The sequence below is a fragment of the Megascapheus bottae genome, chromosome 34 (genome assembly GCF_031878675.1).
Source record: "Megascapheus bottae isolate mThoBot1 chromosome 34, mThoBot2.hap1, whole genome shotgun sequence".
Taxonomy (NCBI): Eukaryota; Metazoa; Chordata; class Mammalia; order Rodentia; family Geomyidae; genus Megascapheus; species Megascapheus bottae.
The window spans coordinates 5,447,937-5,462,109 of record NC_143542.1 but is presented as its reverse complement, the minus strand read 5'-3'; the positions used below and the strand labels follow the sequence as shown (position 1 = coordinate 5,462,109).

General features: G+C 51.5%; 1 protein-coding gene across 1 annotated transcript in view; it reads right to left on the bottom strand.

Annotated features, from left to right (window-relative positions):
- Hip1 (huntingtin interacting protein 1) overlaps positions 1-9,735 on the bottom strand; it is a 73,368-nt gene extending 63,633 nt beyond the window's left edge. Inside the window, exon 1 of the mRNA XM_090324175.1 lies at positions 9,616-9,735. Coding sequence (XP_090180301.1) covers positions 9,616-9,735 — 120 coding nt within the window. The remainder of the gene's footprint in view (positions 1-9,615) is intronic.
- Between the last annotated feature and the right edge of the window lie 4,438 nt (positions 9,736-14,173).

Genomic DNA, 14,173 nt, shown 5'->3' with positions numbered 1-14,173 from the left:
GTCAGAGACTGAAACTCAAACTCGGTACTTGATGCTTCCACTCATTGGCTGGCACTCTACCAACTAAGCCATGTCCCAAACCCTTCTGTTTTTGTTTGAACTTCTGCATTTTAAAAATATAAGTACAGAAAACTGCACAGGGAATAAATATGCAGTCATAAACCACCACCTGCCTAATAAGGAGGTTTTGTTTGTGTTTTTGTTTTTAATGGAGCCAGGAGTTTAGCCTAGTAGTAGAATGCTTGCCTAGCATGCACAAAGACCTGGGTTCGATTCCTCAATACCACATACACAGAAAAAAAGCTAGAAGTGGTGCTGTGGCTCAAGTGGCAGAGCTCTAGTTTTGAGAAAGCCCAGGGACAGTGCTCACAAGGCAAAGGACTGGCAGAAAAAAACAACTGCATCCAGAGTGTGGAAGAAGACTTAAAAGAAAAAAAAAGACTTAAAAGTAAAAATTATATATATATATATATATATATATATATCAGGCAACCTCAGAGAAAAACAAGACAAGGGACAAGTGCCACCTAATGGCACAACAGAAATGCATCACACGAAGTGACAATGAAAACAAAACAACACAACCCACGAGTGCCATGCACTTCCAGGATGCAGAGCGGGCGCTGCCTGTCCACCGCTGCACAATGTACAACTACATGGAAGCAGCCTGGGGTTTACCTGCGCTGAGCGTGTGCAGAGCCAGGAACACAGCCAGTCGGTGACAGGCCGAATGGAATGCGTGCATGGGACCTGGTGAGGGGCTCACGGCCAGGGATCCCCAACCATTCATGAGGCAGATGCTGGGAGGATTTCAGTTCTAGGCCAGCCTGAACAAAAAGTCCACAAGACTTCATCTCCACCAATAGCCGGCGCAGTTGTGGGTGCACAGCTGTTAAACCAACTGCATGGGAGGCGGAGAACTAGCAGGAGGACGGAGGATCCGGGCCAAACGGGCACAATCATTCATGAGACTCCATCTCAACATAAAAAGCTGGGCGTCATAGCACACGCCTACCATCCTACATATGTTTGAGGTGTAAGTAGAAGGGTGTTGGTCCAGGACACCCTGAGCCACAGACAGGAAACACAAACACACACCCGAAAAGCAACAAAAGCAAAGGGCGGGGGAGTGGCTCCACTGGTAGAATGCTTGCCTAGCAAGCAAGAGGCCCAGAGATCAAAACCTAGGGTCTCACTAACTTTATCTGAGCTAACCTCAAAGGTGCGTTCTTCAGTTTTTGCCTCCCAAATAGCTGGAATTACACCTGCGTACCACCACACCGAGCTGTTTGTTCTGCGTTGAGATGGGCTCTCGCCATGTTGCCCAGGCTGGCCTAAAGTTGCTGGGCTCCCAAGATTCTCCTGCCTCTGCCTCCCAGGGAGTCTGGCTTGAACAGTCTGCATCACCACCAGCTAAACTCAGATCCTGTGATGGCTCTACATGTTACCAAAAATACTGCTTCTGGGAGGAATTTTAAATAGCCAAGTAAGTCAACTGGGGAAAAAACAAAATCTCCATTCCTTTTCTAAGAAGTTACCAGTTGTAGACCAAGATTCAGATTTACAGACAGCAGGCCATGTGGGATCAGTCTGGCCAGGTGCCAAGCTCAGTCCCCTTTCCTGACCCCCTGAGTAAACCACTTATCCCCTCTGAGCCTCGATGTCCCCATTTTAACATTGCACAGTCAAGTGCACAGAGGCTTTCAACGTGCAGTGCTGGCCATTGTGAGCTGGCAGCAGGGCCAGGGCCTCACCCGTTGTCTGAGCTACTCAGAAGGCTGAGATTTGAGGGCTGTGGTTTGAAGCCAACTGGGGTCAAGTCTACAAGATTCTAGCTATAAATAACCAGCAAAAAGACCAAGACTGGAGGCACAGCTCACATGATAGATGAGCAAGAGTGGAAAGCTCTGAGTTCAGGCCCCCTTATGGATATTTAAGTGCAGTCTGCATAGCCCAGGCCTGGGGCCATGGCTCCTCCCTGCCTTCCCAGGAGGGAAACAGGAAGCAGACTGCACCCAGCCCAGAGGTGGGGCTGCCAAACACCCTGGTGAGGTGGGCAGTGCTCCAGGCCATCAGCCCCTCTGGCCAGTGCAGCACACTGGCCAGCAGCCCACAGCAGCAGGAGGGCCACACCCAGGTCTCCGCCTGTCTCAGGGAAGGGAATGCTGAAGTCCTTGATGCATGGTGCAAGCGCTCATCAGTGTCTGGCAGATGGGCTGGGGCAATCAGACAGGGTGACACCTGTTTCCCGCTGCCCACTCCCCGCTCCTCCTGAACAGAGCACATGGGAAATCCTTTCAAGAGCTCAATCAAGCTCCTGGCCATTTCATCTGCAAGTCGGATTTCAGGAATTTGTAAGCTAAAACACTGGAGAGCTGGAAGGATCTTCTGGAAGCTTTTCTAGTCTCTCATTTTGAAAAAGGGAAATTCGGTAGCACAATCAGACTTTCTTACTCTCTAGGGAGAGTGCTCAGCTTACTTTCCCTAATCCAAAATACTTGCAACCACAAATGGTTCCTGGATCTGGGTATCTCTGGAAATACTGAGAGGCTGGGAGTTAGATTTAGACACAAAAGGAAGTTCTATTTCGTATGCACCTTTATATACAAATCTGAAGGTGTTTTTATATATTATGGTTTAGTCATTTGGAGCATGAAATAGTTTCAGGGCATTATGATTTGTGAATGACGTGTCTGTCCCCCAAAGGCTCACTAAGGCCTGGTCCCCAGCTGGTAGATCAAATCGCCAGGAAGTCACTGGATCGCTTTGACGTAATGAATGGGCAGATCTACAGGCGGATCCACAACCCGATGACATGATTAGGAGGTAGTGGAAGCTAGAAATGGCAGCATCAGACTGTAGGAAAGTATGTCACTGGTGGTAGGCCTTGGGGGCCTAAGCTGTGTTTGTCTCTCTACTTGCTGGCCACCATGAAGTGCTCAACTTGGTTTCTCCAGGCCCTTCACCAATGTGTGCCACCTCAGCATGGCAACAAGGGAGCCAGCTGACCTCGACTACAGCCTCCAAAACTATGGGCCACAGAAAATCTACCTTCTGAAGTTTGTCAGGTACCTTCGGTCACAGCAAGGTAAAGTGCGAATAACACCCGTGGGGCATCATACAGATGCTCACGCCATGTCATACTTGTGAATTCTCAGAATGGAGATGCTTGACCTTTACTTCGTGCCTTGACCATGTCTGTCACTCCCTGCCAGTCAGCCATAGCCAGGCATCAAGGACTCCCAGCCTCTCCCTGTCCTGGGCTTCCACCTTTACCACAGATGTGCACATTGGCATGCTCATGAAGAGGCGAGCGTGGGGGTCCATGCCTGTAATCCCAGCTGTCTAGGAGTTTGAGGCCAGCTAGGCTATGTAACAAGACTTGGTCTCCAGAAGCAAAGGCAGGAGTGGTGAAGGGTGATGGGAAGCCGGGACTGCATCACAGAGCAATCAGTAGAATGCAGCTGGGAGGACAGAGGCAGGGAAAGCTGCTGTGGGAGAATGAGGATGGCTGGGAGAGTGGTGACACAGGCCAGGGTGGGGAGGTGTGGGAAGCTGGCATCACAGATGTACAAACAGAAACCACTGGTCAGCGGTGAGAGCAGAGGAAGGAGGAAGAGATAAATGAGAAGTAGAACTAGGCGTCAGTGGCTCACGCCTATAATCCTAGCTACTCAGGAGGCTGAGATCTGAGGATGGCGGTGCAAAGCCAGCCCGGGGATGAAAGTCCATGAGACCCTTATCTCCAATTAACCACTAGAAAACCAAAGTGGTGCTGTGACTCAAGTGATGGGATGCTAGTCCCGAGCTCAAGTGCTCGGGGGCAACGCCCACACCCAGAGTTCAAGCTCCACGACTGAAAGAGAGAGAGAAAAAAAAAATCAGAAGTAGGGGAGGTCTGTTCCTTGTGGATGGACACCAAAGCTCAGAGGAGAGAGGGAGTAAATGGGTACAGAGAGAGAAGCAATGGAAAGCCACACCCTAGGATTGGTGGTCCTGGATTTGGGTCCCAGCTCAGTCACTTCCTTAAGAATCTTGAGCTAGGGCTGGGAATGTGGCTTAGTGGTAGAGTGCTGGCCTAGCATGCATGAAGCCCTGGGTTTGATTCCTCAGTACCACGTAACAGAAAAAGTTGGAAGTGGTGCTGTGGCTCAAGTGGTAGAGCTAGCCTTAAGCAAAAGAAGCTCAGGGACAGTGCCCAGGTCCTGGTTCAAGGAAAAAAAAAATCTTGAGCTAGTTCATTTTTCTTTTCCATGAAACTGGAATTACAGACTTGAGAATCTAAACCAAAAGGATCTGAAGACATAGTTCCTCCTTCTTCACTGTGGATTGAACTCAGAGCCCCTTGACCATTTGAACCACCTCTGGTCTGTTTCCTTTGGGTCTTGAAACACAATCTTCTTCTCTTCCCTCCTGCTAAGTGGGGTTATGAACAGACGCCACATTTGTTTTTGTTTTTGTTTTTTTTCGGATGTCCAACATGACAGCAGAGCCACTAAAATATTTATTAAATCACTTGCCTCCTTTTAAGGTGTGGTAGCACCTGCTTATTATCTCAGCACTAGAGCGGAACCCTGAGGCAAAAAGATCAAGAATTTGAAGCTTGGCCATGTTTATAATGAAACTCCTCTGTAGAACTATTTGAAGATGAGAAAAAGTGTTCTAAACCAGCGTGGGTTTCCTAAAAATAAAGGTGGGGGGAGAGAACCAGGAGGATCAGGAATTTAAGACCAGCTTGGATAATAAATATATAATAACAGCAATGCTTTAACAAATGACGTATAGCCCATAGGCCTAAGGTAGATGAAACAAACAAGTGGGCGTTTTGGTTTGGTTTATGTGTACATGCACATGCTTGGATATGAGCAAGCGGGGGCTGTGGTTTGGGATTCAGTGTGTGAATACACACACATGCGTGGATATGAACAAGTGGGGTTCTTGTTTTGCTTTGGGGGTTTGGTGTGTGCGTACACACACATGCTTGGATCTGAACTCAGGGTCTCAAGCTCAACTTGATTTCCACTCAAGGCTGATGCCTCCGCTTCTGACTTTCTGTTGGTTCACTGGAGATGAAGAGTTTTACAGATTTTTCTGCCTAGAGCTGACTTTGAACAGTGATCCTCAGATCTCAGTCTCCCGAAGGGTAAGGATTATAGGCGTGAGCCACTGATGCCTGGCAACTAGTAAAACTTTGTGTTTTGACTTCAGTCCCCTTCCCCAACAGATGTCATTACACATGTGCAAATATTCTGGGGGGGGAAATCAACAGTCTGCCAGGCACTGACCAGAAAACTGGAAGCACTGTAGCTCAAACTGGTAGTGTGCTAGCTAGTCTTGAGCTAAAGAGTCAGGGACAGCACCCAGGCCCTGAGTTCAAGCCCCATAACCTACCAAAAAAAAAAAATCAAGTCAACTCCCCCCTCACCAGCCTTCAGAAAGACACAGTCCTCATGTTTAAGTCAGACACATTACAAGGACAGGACAGCAGCTCATGCAAGACCTGGATCACTGTTAACTTGGCCACTGTCACTATTACCAATGAGAAAAAAAAAAAAACAAACAAAAAAACAGAAAATGACCCAAGAGTGGTCCAAAGAAAGCTCACAGCTTCCTCCCATCTAAGGGACCAAGGAAGAATCACAGCACCATTTGCTCTGTTGTGGGTTTTGGTTTGGTTTGGGGGTATTTTTTGTTTTGGGGGTTTTTTGTTTTGTTTTTATCCATTTCAGTGGCTTGAACTCAGGGCCTAGGCACTCCTTGGGCTTTCTCAAAGCTAGATAGAGCTCTACCACTTGAACCACAGCACCACTTCTGGCCTTTTCTATGTATATGGTACCAAGGAATCAAACCCAGGTCTTCATGCATGCTAGGCAAGCACTCTACCACTAGGTCACACTCCGGTCTGCCATGTTTTGTTTTTTGAGACAGGGTCTCCCTATGGAGCGGGCATTAAATCCACCATCCTCTGGCTTCTGCCTCCCAAGGAATTACATGCATGAGCTACCATACCCAGCTTTTTGTGTGTGTGAGGCTGGCGATTGAGCCCAGGGCCTTGTGCACGCCAAGCAAACACTCTACGGTCTGGCTTCAGGTAACGCTGGTGCTGGGACCCCTCTAACCACATAGGAGCCCCCCCAGGAACTGGTCTCTTGATTATCTCTGTGTCCCCTCTGGGGTACATGCTCCCTAAGTGGATGTTAAAAGAATAAACCAGCCATAGAGAAAACCACTCTCTAGTGAAGTAAATAGTCAGGATATTTGGCTTGTCTGCAACGCGCACCCTCCTGGCTCATTCCAGAATCATTCTCTTTGCCAATACAAGTGAAAAAGACCTGACATTTGGGGGACCCGGTGTCCTGGTTTTGAACCTCTACCCTTTTTGGGGGGAAGAGGAGGGACCAGAAACTGAACTCAGAGGCCTCTTGTCTATACTTGGGTTCTTGTGTACTTTTCCATCTGCTCCTTTTTGCCCAAGTCACCCTGACCTTGATCCTCCCGCCCGGATCCTCCACCTCTGCCTTCCTAGTGGCTAAGCTTCCAGGCACGCGCCACCACATCCAGCCCAAATCTCCACCCTTTCACTCAGTGTGGGGAGGAGCCCAGGCAAGATGCCAGATTCCTGAGTCACAGGCCCTGTCCACAGAACAAGGCCCACACCTAACCACCGTGTTTGCCCAGCTGAAATCATTCATTACACTCACACCAGCTTCCCAGACAAGACATCATTACAGCAGCTTTGGGGAGGCAAGATGCTGCCTTCACTTCCCTGGCACTGGGCAGATACTAAGGACCCCTGAGCGGGGAGATGAGTAGGTAGTGGGCGGGGGGGGGGGGCTGAGCTGTGGCTGGGCCATCAAAATGGGCCATTGATACCCACATTGGCAGAGAGAGTGGCCAGGTGGTCACTGTCAACAGAACTGAGGCTGGAAGGCCTCCAGGAAGTGGCTGGAAGGCAGGGCAGAGGGTACAGGGTCTGGGAGAGGAAGTCAGGCAAAGCCACCACAGCCCACTGATGGGGGGCAGGGCTTTCCACTGAGCATGGACAGGAGGAAGGGAGACCTGGAGGGGATTTGGAGCCATCAGAAAAAGAACAGCAAGTAGATAGAAATGTGGCCAGGGGCTGGGCTAAGCATCTGACCCCGAACCTCATGGTTTACTGAGGGCCACACAGAGCAGTGACGCAGAAGACAGTCTTTCCGTTCCCTGGCGGGAAGACTTTCTGCCTCCAGCAAACCCTTCCCACCACTTCCCCATTCATTGCTGGAAGACGCCATTGCTCCTCTCCACTCCACCAGGCAAGTGCTAACCCATGAAAGGCCTGAGGACCTGGTGAGAGCTCTCCTGCACGCTACCATTCCCACAGCCGCTTTAATCCATAGCCCGGGCCGGCCTGGAAGTGCCCTACACATGCCCAGCCTTAAGCCAAGGATCTATCTGCAGCCGGGGGCACTGGTAGTTCATGTGGGATCACTTGCAGCTGTGTGACTTCTAGTAACTTGCTTAACCTCTCTGTGACTCAATTTCCGCAGAGTAAAACCTGGCTGACACCCACCTCACAGGGTCTCACCAAGACTGTGGAAGATAAGGAAGGGCTGTATTTTGAGTGATGCTAAAGAATAATTTAGTTCCTTTTTTTAATGGTCAGTTATAGGGCTTAAACTCGGGACCTGAGAGTTGTCCTTGGGCCTCTTTGTACTCGAGGTTACTGCTCTACCACTTGAGCCACAGAGCTACTTCCGGCTGCTTAATGTTGTTTTGCGTAGTTAATTGGAAATAGAAGGCTCATGCAGACTTTTCTGCATAGGCTGGCTGGGAGCTGTGTTCCTCAGATCTCAGCCAGTGAGTAGCTAGGATTCTAGGTATAAGCCACCAGTGCCCAGCTAATTACAATTGTTATTACACCTGAGCTGATTCTCTTACCTTATCATTTTTCTAACTCATTTTTATATCTTATGATATGTTTGATAAGTTTCCATAACACAAAATGAATTTTTGCAGTATGATTAATGCTGGGCTAGGGGCAAGTGATGTTGTTTGTCTTGCTGTGCAGCCTACGCTATCCTTGAACTTTTCCTCTTCCAGCACAGCCTCCCAACTGCTGGGATTATATGCATGAGACGCCATGCCTGGCCCTTAAAAGTTCCAACAAAAGCCAGAGACCAGTGGCTCACGCCTGCCATCCTAGATACGCAAGAGGCTGAGATCTGAGGTTCATGGTTCAAAGCCAGCCTGGGCAGAAAAGTCCCCATGAGAGGCTTGTCTCCAATTACCCACTCAAAAACCGAAGTGGCCCTTGGCTCAAGTATACAGCAGTAGCCTTGAGCACAAAAACAGCACCCAGGTCCTGAGTTTAAGCCCATAACCCTGCCCTCCACAAAAAGAAAAAAGAAATTTCAACAGTAACATTCTTTTCCTAGTCCAATCTACATCTCCTTAACACACACACGCGCTCAATTAAATCTGGCTAATGACAAGTATTCTAGAGAAAACACTGACCTGCACACACTCTCCTTGTTGGTGTGTCCCTGGACAGCCAGGGGACATGCCAGTCAGGGCTGGAAATTTTCCCAAACCTAATTTCTATCACCATAACGGGTCAAATTCTTGAGCATAGTTCTTTATTGCTCCAGTTTTTACTGATCTAAGCCTCTGGAAGGAATTGATTGTTCTAAAATAACATTTATTTCTTTTCCTCTTCCAGAGGAGACGTGCGCAGGGGTTTTGCAGGAGGAAGCAGCTCCACGTGACAAGGCGGAAACCGCTGAAGACCATCACAAAAACCTCCTTAGGTCAGGGGTCATCCTGCTGTCAGAGAATCAGCCCTCTCATTCAGGGCTGGATCTGAGGACGCAGAGCAGACTTTTCTCCCCTTCTTCTCCGAGTTGGGGTAACCTCAGTCCTCACCTTTCAAGACACGAGTGGGAAGGGTCAGAGGGTGCAGGAAGTAGAGGTTCTAGGGCTAAGGAGCTCTGTTCTCTAAACCAGTCACCTGAGTCACCCGTGGCCCACACCTAGGCAAGGGAAGTCCATGAGGCAAAAAGCTGGGGAGCAGAGATGCGGATCAAGTGGTAGAGCCGCAGCCTTGAGTGAAAAGGGAAGCAAGAACGTGAGCCCCTGAGTTGAAGCCCCAGTACCAGCGTGGTGTCTGTCTGTCTGTCTGTCTGTGCACGCACGCGCACACACGTTTACTCTCTGGAAAGCTCATTTGTAGGACACTCCCAGGCCTCCCTATCCACCATTTCTTTTCCCCTGGCACCGCACAGCTGGGGCCTGGCCCCTGGGCAGTGGAGGCCGGCCTGGGTCCTCCGATTGGCCCGGGGATGGATTTTCCTGGACGGATGAGTCCACCAAGGGCGGAGACGCCCGGCCTCCACGCTCCCGGGCGCTGTCGGGCGGCGGGGAGGAGCTGGGGCGGAGGCCGAGCCCCCCTCCCGGGCTCCGGTGACGGGGGTGCCGGGGAGGCGCCGGGGCACGGCCTCCGTTCCCTCCACTCCTCCTCCTCCGCCTCCGGGCGGCCCCGGGCTCCCCGGGACCCCCGAGCGCTCGGCCGGGCCTGCGGGACTCCCCTCCACAGCCGCCCCGACCCCGCGCCGCCCGGCGCCCCCCGGTCCTCACCTGAGTCCGCTCGAAGCTCTCTCGCTCGGCCGCCTCCAGCCCGGCGCCGACCCCACGCCGGCTCAACACCTTGGGTAGCGGGTTGGGAACCTGCTTCATGGAGCTCGCCATACGGTCCATGTTGCCTCACCGAGACGACTCTGTGGCCCGCGGCCGCCCCTGGATCCCCGCGGCGCCGCCTGCCCCGCCCTGCCCGTGGGGGATCCGGCGCTAACGGGACGGATCCCTCCTCCTATTGGCTGGAATCGCCATCCATCGCCAGGAGACCCCGCCCCCAGCCAGGGAGTTCCCCGCCCCCTCCGGAGCCGCTCCGCGCTCCTCGCCGGGCTGGCCCTCAGGGCCACAGGCGCGCTGTGACTGGCCAGGAGGCCTGCCCATCACCCCGGCGGGGCGGGAAGGGGTGGGTCTGCCCGCACGGGCCCCGCCCCTCCCGGGCTCCGCCCTCCCCGAGCCCGCGCCGCCTCCCGCCTCTCCCGCGCGGATTCCCGCGGCGCCCGGCCGTCCCGGCTCACCGGGGCTGTATGGGAGGGACCCGGCGGGAGCCCCGTGTGAGCATCGAGAGCTAGATAGACTACGTTTACACGCGCGTGTGCAAGCCCGCCTCGGGTGTGCCCGCGTGGACAGACCCCGGCCAGCCGTGCTCCCGCAGGCGCCGCTGACTCCTCCCCCTCCTCCCCTCTCTCCCTCCCTCCTTCCCTCCTTCCCTCCCTCCCTCCCTCCTTCCTCCCCTCCTTCCCTCTTTCCCTCCTTTCCTCCCTCCCTCCCTCCTTCTCTCCTTCCCTCCCTCCCTCCCTCCTTCCTTCCCTCCTTCCCTCTTTCCCTCCTTCCCTCCCTCCCTCCTTCCCTCCTTCCCTCCTTCCCTCCTTCCCTCCTTCCTTCCCTCCTTCTCTCCTTCCCTCCTTCCCTCCTTCCCTCCTTCCCTCCTTCCCTCCTTCCTTCCCTCCTTCCCTCCTTCCCTCTTTCCCTCCTTCCCTCCCTCCCTCCCTCCTTCCCTCCCTCTTTCCCTCCTTCCTTCCCTCCCTCCCTCCCTCCTTCCCTCCTTCCCTCCTTCCCTCCTTCCCTCCCTCCCTCCCTCTCTCCTTCCCTCCCTCCCTCCCTCCTTCCTTCCTTCCTTCTGAACTACTGGGCCAGGCTCTGCTGCCTGCCAGACACCTGCTATTTCTTCTCCCTCCTTCCCTCCTTCCTTCCTTTCCTCCCTCTCTCTTTCCTTCCTTCCCTTTCTCCCTCCCTCTTTCCTTTCCTCCCTCCCTCCTTCTTTCCTTTCTCTCTCCTTCCTTCCCTCCCTCCCTCTTTCCTTTCCTCCCTCCCTCCCTCCCTCCCTTCCTCCCTTCCTTTCTTCTTTTGGCTAAAGTAAAAAAGCTTTGCCTTCAAAGCAAAAGAAGGTGTGAGAGTGTTGGCCAAGCCTTGGGTAGCAACCGAAGCTTTGGCTCAGATGAAGAGAAGGAGCTGGAGAGGAAAGGGATGACAAGAGCCTAGAATCGAAGCAGGGAGAGAGTTCCATCACGCCTGGGAAGCTTAGGTTAACAAGCTCGGGTTTACTAACGTGGAGCTGTGGCTCAAGTGACAGTCTTGAGCAAGAAAGCTGAGAGAGGGCACCAGCCCCAGGACACTCACAGACACACACGCCTACTAAGGAAGAGGTGGGGGACGTCTGAGCAGCAGTCCCTGGGGCTGAAGAATTTCTCTGTGGCCATAGTTACAAAACAAAGAATTCAGTTTTGTAAATTGAATTACCATAGAGGGTTTAGTACTCTTCAGCATTCTCACTGGAATCCAGTTTTTATTTTTATTTTTTTATTTTTTTTATTTTTTATTTATTTTTTTTTTCCAGTCCTGGGCTTGAGCTCAGGGCCTGAGCACTGTCCTTGGACTTTCTCAAGGCTAGAGCTCTACCACTTGAGCCTCAGCACCACTTCCAGCTTTTTTCTATGTATGTGGTACCGTGGAATCAAACCCTAGTCTTTGTGCATGCTAGACAAGCACTTTAACCACTAAGCCAAACTCCAGGCCCCTGGAATCCAGTTTTTAAAGGGCTACATGTTGGGGCCCTGACCTAAGCCCAAGACTGGCAAAAAATAAAATAAAGGGCTGCATGTTAAAGAAAAAAAGAAAACAGGTGTGAGCACATGGGGGGATTTACTTTAGTAGCAGAGCACTTGCCTGGCATGCCAGGATTTAATCCCAAAGAGAACAAAGAATTAAAGTGACATCAATGAAAAGCTATGGCAGAGTGTCAATGACTCATACCTGTATTCCTAGCTGCTCAGGAGGCTGGAAATGTGGCTCAAGTGGTAGAGCTCCAGCTGGGCAAGCCAGCTCCGTGTCCCAAGCCCAATTACCCTAGTACTGGCACTCAATCAGTAAGGAAGTAAATACATGAATTATGAACAAAAGTGTGACCAAAGAATATGGTTCACACACATCGGCGGAACCAGTTGAGTACTTGATGGGATGGGAGAGGGCTGGAAGAAAAGGGGAAGGGAAGAGAATGAGGATGGTTAACAAAGAGGTGTTTGGCACCTGCAAAGAACTGTGGCAAAGCAGGGCACCGGTGGCTCACTTCTGTAATCCTAGCTACTCTGGAGGCTGAGATTTGAGAATTGTGGTTCAAAGTCAGTCAAGGCAGGAAAGTTCATGAGCCTTACCTCCAATTAACCACCACATAACCCGAAGTGGCTCTGTGGCTCAAAGTGGTAGAGTGCTAGCCTTGAGCAAAAAAAAAAGCTCAGGGACAGTGCCCAGGCCCTGAGTTCAAGTCCCAGGACTGGCACATACACAAAAAAAGAGTTCAGGGACAGTGTCCAGGTCCTGAATACAAGCAACCAGCCAGGAAAAAGAAAGAAAGAAAGAAAGAAAGAAAGAAAGAAAGAAAGAACTGTAGCCCTTGGCAGAAAAACCAATCACTGTAAGAGCCATTTGGCCTGCTCAGAGGTCTCATCTCATTTCCTACTAGTGCCTCCAATCTATAAAACTGAGATGGAGTCAAAAAGGGGTCATGGAGTCCTGCCTGCCCCTCAGGCGCAGAGACCAGCGCTGTGGACTGGGGTGTGCACCAGCGAAGGGGTTCCCACCCAGGGATAGGAGGGCAGGCCTTTCAATAACAAGAAGCAGAGAACCAGAGCCCACCCCCCCACACCGTGTTTTCACCCCAGGTGCCCAGGCTGAGTTCTGCACTGGCCTCACACCCTGGATGGGAGGAAAAAAGTGATTTATGACCCTTTGCCCAGATTTTATAGCATCAATAAACACCAGCTCTTTACAACAGGGATTAAGGGATCCGCCTTGTGCTTATTAGAATAAACCAGAGTGGAATTTGCGGTTTTGGAGGCACCCAGGACTCACCTCTGGGGTGAAACTCAGGACCAGTTACAAAGGAGGATCCGTGCCACTTTTAAACTTTGTCAGAGCAGCAAAACCCTTTGCCAGGCGTGCAATGAAGTAAAGCGCCTCTCCCCTCCTCCCTGCAAACCACAGGACCTGCCGGCTGCTGCCAGCACCCCAGCCCAAGGAACTCCTGTCCCAGACCCTCACGGAAGCATGTTCTGTCTGGGACATGAGACTCGCCTCTGATAAACCCATCAACTGCCCATCCCCTCCTCCCCCTAGTAGCTGAAGTGTGGTCTCCAGTGTAAGGTTTCGCCTAAAGGAGACCACCACATGGTTCAGGCAGAAAAGAGTTTATGGGAGTGAGTGCCTCCTGCCAGCCTGCATGAGAGGGGACGACTCAGGGGAAAGGCCCAGGAAAGGCTGCAAGAGTGCCTGGGATAAAGCGAGAAGGAGCAGAACAGGGTAGACACCCATAGATGGGGAGAAGGTGGGGGGGGTGGTCCCAGCGAAGACCTCAGAGCCTGGGGGACTGCCCAGGTGTGCCACTTTCCTGGGCAGATCTAACATCCAGTCATTTGAATCTTAGTATTTAGTATGAAGATATGTGAGCTGATCAGACATCGCCCTGCTGGTTCTGCTTTAATAGCTTTAGTGAGGTATCACTGGCATTAAGCTGCATCCATTCAAAGCATACAACTGGATGAGCTGATTCTTCTTTAAAGAAACTCCTACCTGTGATGCCTTGGCACCAGCGGCTCCCAGCTTTTATCCTCAGGACTCAGGAGGCTAAGATCTGAAGAACACAGTTGGAAGCCGACCCAGACAGAAAAATCTGAGACTCTTAATCTCCAGTTAGCTAGGGAAAAAAAAAAGTTGGAACTGGAAGCAAATGGCTGAAATGGTAGGGTACGGCAAGCACGAGTGCCTGAGTTGAAGACACCACTACTCCCTGGTTCACCCACCCTGGCCACTCTCAATTACTTTGCATGTTCCAGACTTTGGGTTAACTTTTTTCTTTCATTTCTTTTTTTTTTTGGGGGGGGGGGTCATGATTGAACCCAGGTCTTCACACATACCAACTAACCATGCACTCTACACTCACAACCACCTAGAATTTTACACGAATGGAATCATGGAGGTCATTTTTAAAGGTGTGGTGGCTCACGCCTGTCATCCTAGCTACTCAGGAGGCTGAGAGCTGAGGATCGCAGTTCAAAGTCAGCCTGGACAC